Source organism: Microcaecilia unicolor, chromosome 11 (assembly GCF_901765095.1).
Source record: "Microcaecilia unicolor chromosome 11, aMicUni1.1, whole genome shotgun sequence".
Classification (NCBI taxonomy): domain Eukaryota; kingdom Metazoa; phylum Chordata; class Amphibia; order Gymnophiona; family Siphonopidae; genus Microcaecilia; species Microcaecilia unicolor.
The window spans coordinates 70,334,682-70,352,693 of record NC_044041.1 but is presented as its reverse complement, the minus strand read 5'-3'; the positions used below and the strand labels follow the sequence as shown (position 1 = coordinate 70,352,693).

The following is an 18,012-nucleotide window of genomic DNA, read 5'->3' as shown; positions in this document are numbered from 1 at the left end:
GCACAACCCACAGGTGCTGGACTGATCTGTTAAAGACAATAAGGAAGACCAAGATGATAACCAGTCATGTCATACTGTACTGGGATATATCATATCCCCCCCCACACACACACAAACGCACTAGCTGCTGATGAAGAGCACTTATTCTATTACACTGTGATCCAAAACCAAGATGGTAACCGCCGCCATGTCACACTGTACTGGGATACATTCCCCACCCCTCAACTGATGAACAGCACTTATTCCATTATAAAGTGAGAAGGCACATTCAGCTGTCTCCATCCTAATGCTGATTTCCACTGATCCATTCTACTGACCTTGGTCAGCCTCGCACCATTGTTATTGATGACCTCCTACTAGCCTTACCTTTGCAATCTCACTTTGTCATTTGCTTTTATCTGTACATCATCTTGATTGTGTTCTATCCAAAAAGAGGATATAATGCCTTTGTATTTATTTATTAACAACAAATGTTTACTGTTAGTCCACCTAACAATAAAATTGATCAAGTTGGGTCACAGATTCAGCATACATAATGAAATCAAACATTCACAGGTATCAAGACAGAATCAAAATTCTATACTAAAATGCAGCAAGAAAGCACTTACTTGCTGAGGCGAGATCCATGTACTGGCAGAGCGCATGTAGCAGCAATCTCTCATAACTAGAAGGGACAGAGAGACAGGCATGCTTAAGAGTATTATCAGCCCTAGGGCCCTCCCCTTACCAGTGAAGTGTCTGAATAATGGGGGAGTTTATAAGTGGAGTGAAGCCTATTTATACATAGTAACATACATAGTAAATGATGGCAGAAAAAGACCTGTACAGTCCATCCAGTCTGCCCAACAAGATAAACTCATTTTACATGGTATGCGATACTTTGTACAACCGAGTTTGATTTGTCCTTGCTATTCTCAGGGCACAGACCTTAGAAGTCTGCCCAGCACTCTTCTTGTACTAAAAGTTCTGAAGCTAACGTTGAAGCCCCCTAAAATTTACACTCAAGCCCATCCATATCTATTCAGTCACGATCAGGGCGTAGACCGTAGATTAATAGACAAGTAAGCATCTATTTATCTTTATAAAACATTAGACTACATGGCAGGTGCAGACATTTCCACCAGCTCTAGAGCATTTCAAAGTGCAAACGTTTGTGCAATTAGTACTGCATAAGAGATCATTTATGCATGTATGTGGCCACAGCCATGATACCCCGAGTGAGTGTGTATTTTACTGCTTAAAGTATGCCCCCTGTTTATGTCCAATTAACCTTAGAGTACTGTACAGAGCTGTATCTCTCACTGAAGAAATTGTAATTTATCTACAGGTCACGGTTTGTAAATGTGTGTATATACAATCTTCCACACCCATTCCTCAGCACAGTGCTGCAAGCTGATCAAAGAGGCATCAGCAGCTCTGACTAACGACACTTGTTCAGGATGAAAATATCACACAGGGGTTCTCTAATGAATCCAGTCAAGCTGGATTACCAGGCTTCTCTGTTAAATACCAAATCTACATGTCACAAAAACAAGAGGGCCAGCTAACAGATAACAAAGTGCAGTCACAAGTTATCCATATAAGGGGAAAAGGGAAAGCCCGGGGGCACAACAAAATATTATACAGACAAATTTATCCATTTAATAGGACCGTTACAATAGTGTATCTAACTTAAATGGATAACTTATTTGTTTAAGTTTAGGCCCACATATTTGGCAGGCATAATGATAAATGGATAGATAAGTCATTGGAAGTATGTCAACAGTTTTACATTCTGTGCTCGCTCTCAGAGGAAAAGGTCTGTGGGCCGGGTCATCACTTCTGAGCAGTTATTTCTGGACAACCACCAGAGCTTTACTATTCCTTCAACAGTGACAAAAGAAGCTCCAGTCCTATCATTTCTGAAACATACCCATCCCTGACACATCCCAGAGCCCAGCAGAGAGAACTCTGCAGGACTTCCCCTCCACGGCTTGGAAATGAGACAAATATTACCTATTATCCAACAGAGCAGTGTACACAGACTGTGGGCTCACAGAGAAGAATGCCAGCAGCTCCTCCTCTAAACACTCCAGAGTGCCCTAGAAGAATAAATACTACCTGTTAAACACAGGTCATAGCAGTAAGCAAGGGGTAATGCTCATACAGCAGCTCCTACAATGGCACCGGGTGTGTTGCTATGGAGTGAGAATAATTTTAAAAAAAAACTTCAGTGAGGAAGCGGAGGCTGGATATTCTGGATAATGGCCTTACTAGTTTAGGTAATTGTGTGGAGTTAAAAAAAAAAAAAAAAAGCCTGGTAAAAAGAGAAGAGGGAAAATTAGGTTCTTACCTTGGTAATTTTCTTTCCTTTAGTCATAGCAGATGAAGCCATTACGTATGGGTTATGTCCATCAACCAGCAGGGGAGATAGAGAGCACTCAAACTTTCACAGTGCCCTCTTGGCCAGCTAGCTCCACTGCCTCTTCAGTATTTGAAGCTTCCAAAGCAGTATGGCAAACCGCAATGGGAATCACAAGAGCTTTCCTCACAGCGAACGATGGCCCATCACAAGGGCATGAACTCATAAAGGAGGGAATGCACATCCTCCTGGAGGGAATAAACTCATCCTCCTTATTGTATAAGTGGAGGGGAACACACGTGCCTCCTGAAGGGAATCACACATCCTCCCAACACACTGGAGGGAATGAACTCATCCTCCTATTTATAGAACTGGAGGGGAACACACGCGCCTCCTGGAGGGAATGAACACATCCTCCTAAATTTAAACTGAACATGAATCCTGAAGATTGTTTTCCAACTTTCTCCCAAGGAAGGAACTTCAGGAAATTAGAACAGAACCTGAAAAACAGATTCACAGCATACAGACAATCATACAGGGAGGGCTCATGGCTTCATCTGCTATGACTAAAGGAAAGAAAATTACCAAGGTAAGAACCTAATTTTCCCTTCCTTGTCATCAAGCAGATGAAGCTATTACGTATGGGATGTAACAAAGCAATCCCTAGATAGGGTGGGAACAAGCCACACCACGCGCTAGCACTTGTGCACCAAAACGCGCATCCCTCCTGGCAGCCACATCCAGCCTGTAATGTCGGGCAAAGGAGAGCTTAGAAGCCCATGTTGCTGCACTGCATATCTCTTGAAGAGAGAGTGCTCCAGTTTCAGCCCAAGAGGAAGAAATCGCTCTAGTAGAATGTGCCTTAAAGGCTACAGGCGGAACCCTGCCGGCCAGCAGATAAGCTGAAAAGATAGTTTCTTTGAGCCAGCGGGCAATAGTGGCTTTAGACGCTGGAGACCCTCTGCGAGAACCGGATAGCAAAACAAACAGATGATCAGAAGTCCTGAAAGAGTTAGTAACTTGCAGATACTGCAGCAGAGTCCTGCGCACATCCAAAAGGTGCAGCTGCCCAAAAGATTCTGGAAACTCTTCCTCTGAAAAAGAGGGCAAGAAAATAGGCTGGTTTAAGTGAAAGGCTGAAACCACCTTAGGCATAAAGGAAGGCACGGTCTGAACCGTGACTCCAGACTCTGAAAATTGCAGAAATGGGTCTCTACAGGACAGCGCCTGGAGCTCTGACACCCGTCTCGCCGAGGTAATGGCCACCAGAAAAACGGCCTTCAGTGTCAAGTCTTTCTCCGATGCTCGCCGAAGCAGCTCAAAAGGAGATGCCTGCAGGGTTTTCAAAACTAGCCCCAGGTTCCAAGCTGGACAGGGTGCTTGCACTTGAGGTCGGAGCCGAAGCACCCCTCTAAGAAACCGTGCCACATCTGGGTGAGCAGCCAAAGACACGCCTTCCACCTTACCACGAAGGGAGGCCAACGCTGCCACCTGCACCCGCAGGGAATTATAGGCCAAGCCTTTTTGTACACCTTCCTGCAAAAAGTCCAGAATCGGCGAGACAGGAGCCCGCATTGGAACAATGGCTCTGGAAGCACACCAAGACTCAAACAGGCACCAAATCCTGGCATAAGCCACGGAAGTGGACCGCTTGCGGGCTTGCAGGAGAGTGGAAATAACTTTATTGGAATAACCTTTATCCCTCAATTGCGCCCTCTCAATAGCCATGCCGTAAGACCAAAGTGGCTGGCGTCCTCCATGGCTACCAGTCCCTGAGTCAACAGGTTCGGTACCAGAGGTAACGGCAGAGGAGCCTCCAGGAGCATCTGTCGGAGGTCTGCATACCAAGGTCTCCTTGGCCAATCCGGGGCGATGAGGACCACTTCTCCTGGGTGCAGCCGAATCCGCAAGAGCAGGCGCCCTATCAAGGGCCATGGGGGAAAAACATAAAGTAGACCCGGAGGCCAGGGTTGAGCCAAGGCATCCAACCCCGCCGAGCGAGGATCTCTCCGTCTGCTGAAGAAGCACGGGACTTTGGTATTGGCACTTGTCGCCATTAGATCCATCACGGACTTGCCCCATTTGGCACAGATCTGCAGGAATACTTCGGCTGCCAGAATCCATTCTGCTGGATCGATCTGATGCCTGCTCAGATAATCGGCCTGCACATCGCTCTGACCTGCAATATGAGCTGCCGACAGACACTGAAGATGCAGCTCGGCCCAGTGGCAAATCAGTTCGGTCTGCGCGGCTAGTGCTCTGCACCTTGTTCCGCCTTGTCAATTTATATAGGCCACCGTTGTCGTGTTGTCCGACATCACTCTGACAGCCAATCCTTCCAGGGTCACTTGAAAGGCCAGAAGCGCCTGAAACACCGCTTTCAACTCTAGGCGGTTGATGGACCACTCTGACTCCTCGGGTGTCCATAGACCCTGGGCATGCTTCCCCTTGCAGTGTGCGCCCCAGCCCTTCAGGCTGGCATCTGTTACCACTAGGCACCAAACGGGGAGCGTCAGCAGCATTCCTCGCCGCAGCATGCTGTCCGAGAGCCACCACTCCATGCTGAGACGTGCCGCAGGGAGCCAAGTAAGTCTGCATTGGTAATCCTGAGAAATAGGAGACCATCTCCGGAGTAGGGAATACTGTAGAGGTCTCAGGTGCGCTCTCGCCCAGGGTACCACTTCCATCGTGGCTGTCATCGATCCCAGCAGCTGGACAATGTCCCAAGCTCGCGGGCGGGGCATCCTCAGGAGCAGACGGACCTGATTCTGAAGCTTGCACCGCCTTAGCTCGGGTAGGAACACATAGCCCGAGACTGTGTCAAACCTGGCCCCCAAAAACTCTAGAGATTGTGAAGGGGACAGGTGACTTTTGGCCATATTGATGACCCAGCCTAGAGATTGCAGTACTGAGACCACTCTGGCTGTAGCTTGTAAGCTCTCTGTTGCAGAGTCTGCTCTGATGAGCCAGTCGTCTAGGTACGGGTGAACCCTGATACCTTCTCGCCTGAGAAAGCAGCTACTACCACCATTACCTTCGAAAAGGTTCGGGGAGCTGTGGCGAGGCCAAAAGGCAAGGCCCTGAACTGGAAATGTTTTCCCAACACCGCAAACCTCAGAAACCTCTGGTGCGGGGGCCAAATCGGTATGTGCAAGTAAGCTTCTTTCAGGTCAAGAGACGTGAGAAACTCTCCTGGCTGAACCGCCACAATGACGGAGCGCAGGGATTCCATGTGGAAATGCCGCACTCTCAGGGACTTGTTCACTTCTTTTAAGTCCAGAATAGGGCGAAAGGACCCACCTTTTCGCGGCACCACAAAGTAGATGGAGAATCGGCCGCAGCCTTGCTCGGCGGGAGGCACCGAGGTCACTGCCCCTAACTGAATCAGACCTTGTAAAGTCTCCTCCACCGCCGCCCGTTTGATGGCAGAACCGCATCGGGAGTCCACAAACACGTCTCTTACTGGGGCGTTGAATTCTATTCTGTATCTGTCTCTGATCAGGTCCAGAACACACTGATCTGAGGAAATCTTGGCCCACTCCTCGACAAAGAGGGAAAGCCGTCCTCCGATGACAGGCATCGAGGAGAGGGCCGGCGCACCATCATTGAGATGGTCGCCCCTGAACTCCTGGTCTTGAGCCACCGGCTGCGGAACGCTTGTCCGAGCGAAAGGAGTTCCTCTGCTGACCACGGGCACGTGAAGTGAACCCAGCAGAACGCCCCGGGCGGTACCTTCTAGCTTCACGGAAGCGAGGTCTGTACGAGGAGTGGACCGCCTGGCCCTTAGAGGAAGGCCTCTGCCTATCTTCGGGCAAGCGCTGGGGTTTTGGATCACCCAGGCCTTTCACAATTTTCTCTAACTCCTCACCAAATAGGAGAAATCCTTGAAAAGGCAACTTCACCAACCTTTGCTTAGAGGCCATGTCCGCTGTCCAGTGTCGTAGCCACAGACGACGGCGAGCCGCCACTGCTACTGCCATTTGTTTAGCCGAAGCTCTGACAAGGTCATAAAGGGCATCAGCCAGAAAGGACAAGGCCACCTCCATCCGCGGAGCCACATCCAAGAAGGGCTCCGCTCCATCTCCGGGCTGAGCCACTGCCTGTTGCAGCCAAGCTAGGCAGGCTCTCACAGCATAACAGCTGCATGCAGACGCCCGAACAGTGAGACCTGCAATTTCAAAGGACCGTTTCAATGCTGTTTCCAGCCTGCGGTCTTGAACATCCTTCAGGGCAACACCTCCTTCAACAGGGAGGGTAGTTCTCTTTGTCACTGCAGTGACTAGGGCATCCACTGTAGGCATTTAAAAACGAGTCATATGTCCCTCACGCAGAGGGTATAACTGCCCCATAGCCCTGGAAACTCTCAAAGGTCCCTCGGGGTCAGCCCACTGAGCCGAAACAAGCTCTAGGATGGAGTCATGCAAAGGGAAGGCCCAAGCAGCTTTCTTGGTACTAGCCATCCTGGGATTACCCGAGGAGGCCATGCCACTGTCAGGATCTTCAATCGAGAGGGCCTGCAGGGTATCTGAAATAAGCGCTGGCAGCTCATCACGGTGGAAAATCCTCACCGCGGAGGGATCATCCAGATCCTGTGGTAAATCCGCACCTGACTCTGGTTCCTCAGACCAAGAACGTCTGTCAGAGTTCTCCGAATCCTCACACCCCGACCACGGGGGGGAAAAAGGTGCACCACAATCTGAAGGGGAATTAACCCTTCTGCGCTTATCTTTAGGCCAAGCATCCGGGAAAAAAGCCTCACTGGGCAGTCCCAGGCCAGAATCCATCGGGGGGGGGGGCAATCAGAGGAGCCTCAGGCGACCCTTGAGGAAGGGCTCTTTTCATCATGTATGCTTTATGCAGCAAAAGCACAAAATCCAGGGAGAAAATCTCACCCTGGGCACCCAAATCCTGTCCTATGCTAGCCACTCCTGAAATAACCTCATCTCGAGGTGCCCCACCCGGCTCAGGTCTCTCCGTGTCCACGGAGGCCGCGACATGCGGTGTAAGCAAAATGGCGCCCGCTGCCAGCTCAGAGCGGGAAGAAACATCGCTCGCCATGCTCGGGCCGGCTCCTACGCCAATACAGCACGATTTACAGAGCCCTGCTGCTGATTTGCGCTTGCCACAAGTGGAACAGCGCTTTACATTGTCCGCAGCCATCGCCGAAAAACGGCGGTAAAATCCAAAATGGCGGTTTCGCGCCAAAATCTCCCCGATCGCGGGCCCACCCCGGAGGAGTTGGAAAACACTCTTACCTCAAAGGATCTAGTGTACAACTACGATCCTGCTGAAAATCAGGTCAAAAACCTCTGTTCTTTTTTTTTTTTTTTAAAGCTGTGAGGAAAGCAGAGGTATTGAAGACTCCGGAGGCTCAGATGAGTGGGAAAGGCAGGGAAAGGGCGAACCTATATGCCTGCATCCACTGTTGGTGGGAAAGGACAGGGAAAGCAAGGCAATATGTCCACATCCACAGAGGTATGGGTAAGGCAGGGAAAGGGCTAACCTATGTGCCTTTAAAGTGAAGCTGCTATAGCCTCCAACACCCCGGTTAACAACTGGCAAGCCAGGAACCACCTCCCGGCAGATTTTTCTGGAGCTCGAACAAGCTGCAGCCACCCTGCTAGGGGAAATAGAGAATACTGAAGAGGCAGTGGAGCTAGCTGGCCAAGAGGGCACTGTGAAAGTTTGAGTGCTCTCTATCTCCCCTGCTGGTTGATGGACATAACCCATACGTAATGGCTTCATCTGCTTGATGACAAGGAAACAAGGATTTGCATGCTGGATTTTTTTTTTTTAACTTTAACATGTTCAACCAGAAGACTGAAGCATGTTAATACAAAAAAAAAAACAAAAAAAACTAAAAACCTACCCTCCAACAACCCAATTCTCTAAAAACACAGATTATTAATAGAAAGCATCTACTTTATTTATTAGGATTTGTTTACCCCTTTCTGAAGGAATTCACTCAAGGCAGTGTACAGCAAGAATAAGTCAATTCAGGAACGAAAAGACCTCAGCAGCACAGACTTCCAAATGAGGCCCTCACCACTCAAGGTTTTGGTCATCTAGCGATCTATCCCTAGGTAGATCACTATCCAATAATACTACTAAATTCCATACAACCTCTTTCCTAGTCAAAGCAACCCCTTCAACAGAGATGGAAGTCCATTTTCTTACTTATCCACAGATAAGATCTTTCAGGATTGAATTTCAATTCTGCATTCTTAAACCAACAAAATGCTTCACTCAAACATTAACCAGAATCAAAGATTCAGTCTGGTTTGTAACAACTTCCATCCATAGGTGGATGTTGTCAGCAAACAGATGACATGGCAGACTGCTCTATTTCTTGTACCGCTCCGATTCCTGCTCCTCCTAAATTACTTTTTGGGTTCTGGCTGATATAAAAAATGACAACCAAGAAAACAGCTTGGTCTTTCAAGAAGCGTAGAGGAAGATGACCAGACCTGACATGGCCTAGCAATGGAAATCGATGCTCTAACATTTTCTGCACATGTGGCACCGATATGGAGAGCAGTACTGGGAAAGGGGTTGAAAGTTCTGATAAAAAGACATGGAGGGTGAGAAGCTGGTATCGAGTATAGGAGGAAAAAGCCACAAAAATTGGAGGAACTCTCGATCCCTACGATTGTGGCGCACACAAACCAAAGAGTAGTGTAGAAGACGCAATAATTCTTGTGTATAAGAATTTATTAAATACACCAAAAGACTCGACACAGCAGCCGTATTTTGGTGCGTAGGCGCCTGACTCAGGAGTCTGAAATTGCAGTATACAATATTGTACAGTGAAACCTCGGTTTTTGTCGATAATCTGTCCGAAAATAATCGGCGAAAACCAAAACCGACGAAAACCAAGGCAATAAGAAAATTTTCTTTACCATGAATAAAAAAAAGACAAATGTATAGAATAAATGAACATTTAACATGGCATTTACCTTTCTGAAGACTAACGGAATTCAAACATGCGTGGGATATACATAAAGGAATCCTGTGCAGAAGGAATGGATCCTCAGGAGCTTAGCCGAAATTGGGTGGTGGAGCCGGTGGGGGGAAGAGGGGTTGGTGGTGGGGAGGCGGGGATAGTGCTGAGCAGACTTATACGGTCTGTGCCAGAGCCAGTGGTGGGGAGGCGGGGAATAGTGCTGGGCAGACATACGGTCTGTGCCAGAGCCGGTGGTGGGAGGCGGGGCTGGTGGTTGGGAGGAGGTGATAGTGCTGGGCAGACTTATACAGTCTGTGCCCTGAAAAAGACAGGTACAAATCAAGGTAAGGTATACACATAAGAGTTTATCTTGTTGGGCAGACTGGATGGACCATGCAGGTCTTTTTCTGCCGTCATCTACTATGTTACTATGTTACTATGTTCTTGGCGTTTGGGCACGCCGACGAAATCCGAAGCAACCAACGAAAACCGAGACAAATGTTTCGCTAACAAATTCGACGAAAACCGAAAACGACGAAATCCGAAGTCAACAAAAACCGAGGTTTCACTATATATTGTTCATCACACACGGGAAAACAGGAAGAGTTACTGGGTAATAATCTACTTCAGCAAAACACCGCATTTTCAGATACTTGAGGCAGGTGCCTATGTAATACGACTGCTGTGTCAAGTCTTTTGGTGTATCTATATAAATAATTCTCACCTCGAACATTCTGAAGCTCACTCTGTGGCAGGGACACACTGAAGCCCTACACTGTTGGTAGGCTAGACTGTCAGCACCACTCACTGTCACTCATAGACCCGCCCTCAGCTACGCCCCTTCCGGACATAATTCGCAGCCCCAACGTTCTAAATGAAGCTGCAACTTCCTCTTGCATGGTGGTGTAGATCGGAATTTTTCCCCATTACTGTTTGCCCCGCCCTCGCGTCAAACGTGATGTCGAGGGCAGAGCAATGAGACTTAACCAATCGCATTGCGCACCCTTTGCTACACGACAAAACATCACGATACACATGTCCTCCCGAGAACGCAAGTCCACCGGACACAACGCGAGTGAGTACGAGAGTCCCACAATATTGCCGGACGCCCCACACAAAACCGCGACCGGGTGAAGCCTTGGATGACGTCGCCGTAGGCCCCAGAACACCAGAACTTAGCAGCCGTGTCGTTATCCCACACCACCACCACCTCCTCGGGCCTCTCAAAGCTGCGCATGGTGCCAACATGCCCCTCGCAACCGTCCTAATTGCCCCGCTTCCAGTCCGGGCCCCGTGCCACCCTCGCGCCCACCTCACGCGGTTATTCCTGGAGCCACTCATAGCCGTACCACCCTCCCGGGACCGGTCTCTCCTTCCTTCGCTCTGCGCCCACAAAACCTTTCAAACTAGGGAACAAGCAGAGCGATACTGCCTCTCTCCGGAAACAAGCAGCGGTGGAAGCCTACCCCGGCTCTCACTCTCTTCGTCAACCGTTCACTCCCTCCAGCTGGTAAGACACATCGAGCAGGCGCCGTCACCACACCAATTCCTAATGCCAACATCCGATCCGGCCCATAGCTGAAGCTTCAAAACAGAAGGAAGGGACATGACAGAAACGCTGCTGTGTGAAAGACAAACAATGCCCTCGAGGCCTGACCTGTGCCTGCGTATTACACAAAACAAAAACAAACAAACTCTTCTACTACAACAAAGCTGTGCTCTCTCTCGGGAAACAGGTACACTTTGCAAAACTTTTGAAGGACATGTTTTTTCCCAGGGACATGAAAAAGTTTATTTTTATTTGTTTTTTTGTTTAACCTTACAGATGTAACATGTTGCCACAGAGCCCAGACTTGAAGCTTTTCTTTTCAATCCCTTAATCCTCCCTTCCTTAGCCTGAACGTCGGAGTGGGAGGGAGACAGCCTGAACGTGGGAGTGGGACAGGTGGAGGTGGGGGGGCGCCACGACCCTGAAGCTGCGAGGGGGGAGGGGAAGAAAAAGGGGAAGGGAAAGGGGGAGGGAAGACAGGGGGAGGGGGAAGGAGGCCGGGAGACAGAGGAGGGGCCCTGCCACACACTATCATTCTTTCTCACACGCACACTCTCATTATCACACAGTCTATGTCACACACACACACACACACACACACACACACACACACACTTGCACATTCACTCCGTCTCTCTCACACACTCTCTCTCAACCAAATGCAATCCCAGAAAAACCTTGCTAGCGCCCGTTTCATTTCTCTCTGAAACGGGCCTTATTTACTAGTTTAATAATAAATTCTTATACACAAGAATTGTTGCATCTCCCTTTTTTCCTTTGGAAGAGCTTTTCTACCTGAATTGAGTACAGAAATCTCTATAAGTTTATCTATCTAACGTGAAAGAAATCACATGGCACAAATTGGATGGACTTGCTCGGTCTTTCTGCTGTTCTTCACAAAATGGCTGCCTTGACCTCCAGCAGCAATCTCATGAGACTGCCACTAAAGTCGCAGCGCCTATTTTCACTACAGGGATGGCATGGGCAGGAGCATGTGGGGATTGCTCCTGCCCCAGCTCACCACTAGACCACCAGGGCTGTACGGTAGGCCCAGGGGGGCCAATGAATGGGTTGGGCAGAATGGCAGGCAGTGGAGGGAATGGGAGGAATGCAGGTCATCACAGGGAAGGTGGGATGGAGAGAAAAACTTGAATATACGCCCTTGGTTTTATATTCGTTACATTTTTCCCCTAAAAAGTGGTTGGTAAAATGTTATCTCAGTTTATATTCAAGTATATATGGTAAACCACTGGGTGACAAGCACATCTGCACAAATGAGTTTGAATATGCTGTCCTATCTGACAGGTCCAGAAGGTTTTGTGTTTTGTTTTCTCCATACAACCTACGCTAAAGATCTGGACACGCCTACAAAACTCATTTAAAAACATTATGACAAATGACTGTTAGTCTACAAATGAAAAAAGCTGAAGAGTACAGTGTCTCTACCCAAGATCAGTAATTCTGCCACAATCATTCCAACAGAAAAACAGAAAATTACCATAAAATTAAAGAACACAAAACTCTGCAGGCCTCTCTCACTGAATTGATGCGAGGGCTCATGCAATAACTATCAGGAAGAAAGAACTACTGTCTATAAAGGGCTCTGCTACCTACCCCAGGTTCACCAAAGAATATCTGGACAGTCACAATAATCAACGTTTTCCTCAGCAAAAAAACAAACACTGCCTTCCATGGTGAATTAAGAAAACCGCTTTGACAGTGGATGCTGCATAAGCTTGCGGTTGTCAACAGTATCATGCATCACTGATAGAGCTGCCAAATGAACTCTAATGGATGAGTAAGACATACCAGATTTCGCCAGATGCAGAAGATATTCCAAAACTTGCGAAATGGATACTGTTTGTGGAATGAAGTGGCAAGAGGAGCACCACAGAGTGAACCGTCGCCCCTTTGATTCATAGGACTTTAATGTAGATTTCTGTCTGGAAGCAATTAAAACTTGAAGTACTTCCTGCGAAAATATCAAAGACGTTGCGGACCCAGTAACCACGCCATAAGTTTGAGTGACTGGGGGTCCGGATGTAGAAAGGTGCCTTGGTTCTGCGTGAACACCTAGTGAGATGACGGAAGAAACACATATAGAAGGTTGAAAAACCCCTGCTGGACGTTGGCATCTGTCCCTGTCTCCGTCAAGACTGTTGCTGAACGGAAGAAGCAAGAAATGTTCGTGAGCCTGAAGGCAAAAAGAGATAGCCCTGAAGTGTCACAGTGAGGAAGTAAGGCTGAAAAAATGAGAGTCCATTCACCTAAATGCAGGGTGAGACAACTAAGAAAAAATGACTACAAACTCAAGAGTATACTCAACTCCTCCTTGGCGGATGACATAACCCATTGCCATGGCAAGGACCAACATAGCTCTCTCCGCCTTGTTTGTCAGTAGGGAAAACAAAATTCACCCGAAGGTAAAACGAATTGCTGAGGTCCCCCAGAAAAAAATATATACAAACAAGCTTCTGCCAAAAAGTGTACTGCACGTGTACTGCACGAAGCATCCCAATGACAGAACTAAGGTTCTTGAGATAACTAGATGACACTTAAATAGCGCGATTGATGACCCTGAGATTCGCAATAGGATGAAGGAAAATTCCTTCTTGGGCATTAGAAAGTAAAATTGCATTCTGCAGAATAGAGCGAGGAAATGGCCGAAGGCCCAAGGTCACCAAGAAAAATATAAACTAGGATGTTTGCAGAGGAGACAAAAGACTGTGCGCCCACCTGACTAAACAAAGAGAAAATCAGAGATATCTGATGAGAGATCAAATGAGAGATCAAAAGAGAGGCCTGGCTACAATCACCACCCAACCTAGAGACTGTAAGAAATGCAACACCCGGTGCGTGACCTGAGAACTCTGCTGATAAGACTTTCTCCAATTAGGCAGTCGTCTAGGTAAGAATGAAATGACCCTAAGAGTGCAATGAACATCCTCTTAGATCTATAAAAGAATGGAAGAGAGAGTACTGCTGAAAATGACCGGTTAATGCATAAGCAAAAAACTAGCCATTCTCTGGATCCTGAGGAGAAGAGGAAGGGTGACCAAGGACACCAGTTAAATAGGGCTACAAACTCCAACCCTATCTCTATGGCGTTCCATAGTTGGGTAAGTTCTGAATATAGAAAGTTCTGAATATAGGAGTCCACCAGCTATGGTAGTACGCTCCGGACAGAAAAAAATTGTCCCAGTATGAACGTCTGATTCACCGGCCTGTAATTTCTTGGATCTCCCTAATCCACATACCACTAATCCACTTTCCACGGTCATGCGTCCTCCCTCACTGAGATGTAGATTGTAAGCTCCTTTGAGCAGGGAACGTCCTTCTTTGTTAATTTGTACAGCGCTGCGTAACCCTAGTAGCGCTCTAGAAATGTTAAGTAGTAGTAGTACCAGACTCACACCCAATAGATATGAATGTTGAGCTTGTTTCAGGTTAAAACACCGAACCTAGGCCCAGGGTCCCCGGTGTTCCTAGTGGTGAACAGCCATGGCAAATATTGTATGCGTTAGTTTGCAGAATTACTGCAAAGCCTTGCTTTTGGAGCAGAGATTTCTGTTCGATACTCTCGTGAGAGGTTTTTTTTTTTTTTAATGTTGTTCTGGTTGTAGAAAGGTGGACATTTGAGCTTTCCCAGAATGGCAAAACTTATGTACCTATGCCCATTAGATATGAATGCTGGACTTGATGGACTTTAGGCCTTACCCAGCATAACCACACTTATGTACCTATGGCATAAATACATAGGAAGTGAGTGAATCCCCTTCCAATTGAAAGAACACTCTGGAGTGAAGGCGCATAGAATGAAAATGAAAGGACAAACTTGGAAAATACCTGTAACGAAAAAAGTGAAGTTGTGCCACAGCCACTTGGTGAAGGCAGTGTAGACAAGACTATATCTGAATTCAAGAAAGCTTGATATAACATCAGTTCTCTAAGGAAGAGGAAGAGATAGCAGATGGTATGTATAGGCATACTGGACCAAACCAGGATGTTTATAATCTGCCAATGCTGCACTGATAGAGTAGAGACAAATACGAGTAGATGGTTTGAGGACCTTCCACTATCTTTAAGTGGGAAATATGCAAAATGAAAGGATGACTTTATTCTCTAAGTGACCATATGTCCTGTAAAACCCAGAAGAAAGCTAAAATGAAATATGAGAGGCTTCAAGGCAGTAGGAAAAGAAGGGAAGACATGAATAAAGCATGCCTGCTAAGGCAGCTGAGTGATTGGGAGCTTGGTAGACAGGACTGTCCCTCAGAGAATATGAAAAAGCTGATATATCCCCATGGCATCTGAACAATCTACTGTATGCCTCTAGAGAAGGCTTCTTAAAGTCTGAAAAAGAAAACACTGTATAACACTACAGCCATTGAGAGTGATTGTCTGTTAAGTTCTTAAAACACTATATAACATCATAGGCATGGAGTAAAATGCTTGAAAGGAACTAAGATATTATGGTCAGAAGTGCAAAGTACCAATCAATTGACTCTTAGACAATGTAGTCCTATCCACCAGGGAATGAGAAAGACAGAAATTTACTCTATGCCTATAGAGAAAGTTTCCAAAGTTCTTAAAACACTGTATAATACTACAGCTATTGAGGAAAATGCTTGAAATGAATTATGATATTATGATAAGATGTAGATTTTCCACCAGGCAATGAAAAATGACTGAGCACCAGAAAAAACTAGTGTTAACAGCCCCGTGATACATAGAAATTTAAAACAAGAAAAGCTTGTTATATATCCATATATGAAAGGAGCCCCCTTTTCAACCAAATATTGCCTGCTGATGTGAAGAGCATTTTAGAATACGCCGTTCAGCACATACAAAAGTGTACACATCTTGGAGCCGAACTGCTCTATGAACTGCAGCCTTACCTTCAGCAGAGAGATCCCTGACTGAAAAGACGGAGGGAGAAACAAAATGGCCGCCGTTCGCGCCACTGGCCCCGTGGCGATCGTCGACAGCGCGCCCGACACCTCCGAACAAGCGGAGCCCAATGGAACGGTGAAGAAACAACAGCCGGCAAAAAAGGCCCCGAAAAAAAAAAAAAAAAAAAAACGGAGGCAGCACCGGACCCGAAGAAACCTTGAAGGGAGAGCAAAATTTACACGTTCCGGCTGCGTGAACTGCGCGACGCTGACCGACAGCAGCTGTTTGAACTTTTAAGCCATATCGGAAAAAACAGGTGGCCGCGCATACGCGGTTTGCACCTTTCTTTTTTTTTTTTTCATTTGTTTAAACTGCCGCCGCCAAAACGCAAGAAAATGGAGGAAATTAAATCTGACAAGAAAAATCGCTGTTTAAAGTCACAGACACAATTATTTTCTTCTGTTTGTCTTTTTTTTTTTTTTTTTTTTTTTTTTTTTTATAACCCCTCAATCATAATAAAACACTGGAGCTGCCTGCTCCTTAGAAGTCTGGGGAAAGAAAGGCTGCTTCTTTGAATTTCCTTTTATTTGATTTAATTCTTTTAAAGCAGCTGCCTGTTAAAAGTGGCTGCCTCTCCCAAAGACGGTACACCTTTCCAGATAAAGGGACGGCCCTTCCCTGCTAAGCCAGGGAGATGGGGAGGAAGGGGGGTGGACTCGAGACACCCGAGTTTAACACCCCCGAGGCTATCAAAGAAAGAAGAGAAAGGAAACCCTGTCAAGCCTCTAAATAAGATTCCAGGCACAGAAGAATTATCACAAATATCTGTAATATCTAAAGAGAAAAGGAGAGAGACTAATGGGCTCACTTCCTACCTGCTGGGAGACTGAGAAAATACTGAGGCTAAGGTCACATGGCCAGGGCTCCTATTGGCTCTCTAGAGTCAGAGTTTTTTTCTCAGTCTCCACCTGCTGGTAGGCGAGCACAACCCATCAGTCCAATCCTGGTCCGGTCCGGAGGGACGCTAAGAAAAATCAACGTTTTCCTCAGCAAAAAAACAAACACTGCCTTCCATGGTGAGGAGCTGCTGTGCTCCATCAAAGACCGTCAGTGAGGGAACTATGAATTATGCTATCAGAACGTTCTTGAGGAGAACGTCAGCTGAGCTGAGCCAAAAGAGAGATAATATGGCAAGACAATGTCCCTAAACATTCATTCAAGAAGATCTGTCATAGAATGGCTGAGGAATAAAAGATTTCATGTTCCAGACTGGCCTAGTCAAAAGACTTGACCTATTGAAATGTTGTGGCGAGACCTGAAGCATTCATGCAAGTAAGCCCTCAAACAGCTCTATATAGAAGAATGGGCCAGAATCCCTAAAAGGCAATGAGAGGGACTGGCCACAGTTACAGGAAATGCTTAGTTGAAGTTATTGCTGCTCAAGATGGTACATTACATAAGTCTTCAAATGCAACCAAAGAAAATTACAATGATGCAGGTAAAGATAAAGAAGAAATCTGAGATGGTCTATTATCCAAAAACTGTTTCAACTGGATTGGATCATAGAACATATACTTATGATATGGACCTTAATCATTTTCTTATCTTGTTGTTTTAGACGATACGTTTACGATCACAATTTTTACTACGACACTGTTTATTATGACATTGTTTATTCATATTGTAGCATACCCTTGTTATTCTGTAAGCCACATTGAGCCTGCAACTAGTGGGAAAATGTGGGGTATAAATGTGTTAAATAAAATAAAAATGATTCTGATACTTAACTACCAATATACAGACATGGAAAACGCTTATAGAATGCTTTCCGGATTAAGTAACCAGCAGATATTGACTTTTTCTTTAGATGTTACTGGAGGTTTTCATGATCGCCCTTTTCTTACTAAGCTATATCTCTCCTGTAGTAATATTTTCTTTACATGTTTTATTAATAGATAGATATGGCTGTATTGCTTAAAGCAAGTCTGTTCTTCTCTAAGTATTTTAAAATTTGATAAATAAAAAGATGGTGCCACCAGTTATTGAATGAAGGGGGCCTTTTTCCACAAAGGTATACTTACTGATCATGACCATCATCAACTTTAATGTCAGTAGAAACATATAAGCAGGTTACAATTTAAACCTGGATAAAAGATCACGTGACGCCATGCACGCGAGCGGTCACTAAAAGATCAGCTCCGTGCTCCCTCTGGATAACCCCGGTCGGGAACCCTGTAAACTAATACCAATACGTCTCAGAAAGAATCAGGATACCTCCGTAACGCT

General features: G+C 46.4%; 1 protein-coding gene across 2 annotated transcripts in view; it reads right to left on the bottom strand.

Annotated features, from left to right (window-relative positions):
* Positions 1-18,012, bottom strand: part of R3HDM4 (R3H domain containing 4) — a 52,372-nt gene that overhangs the window by 7,445 nt on the left and 26,915 nt on the right. Inside the window, exons 6-8 of one of the 2 annotated variants that reach the window (XM_030217583.1) lie at positions 1,996-2,081; positions 609-664; positions 367-421 (exon numbers count right to left, since the gene is read on the bottom strand). In XM_030217583.1, coding sequence (XP_030073443.1) covers positions 367-421; positions 609-664; positions 1,996-2,081 — 197 coding nt within the window. The remainder of the gene's footprint in view (positions 1-366; positions 422-608; positions 665-1,995; positions 2,082-18,012) is intronic. The other variant, XM_030217582.1, reaches the window with a different exon arrangement.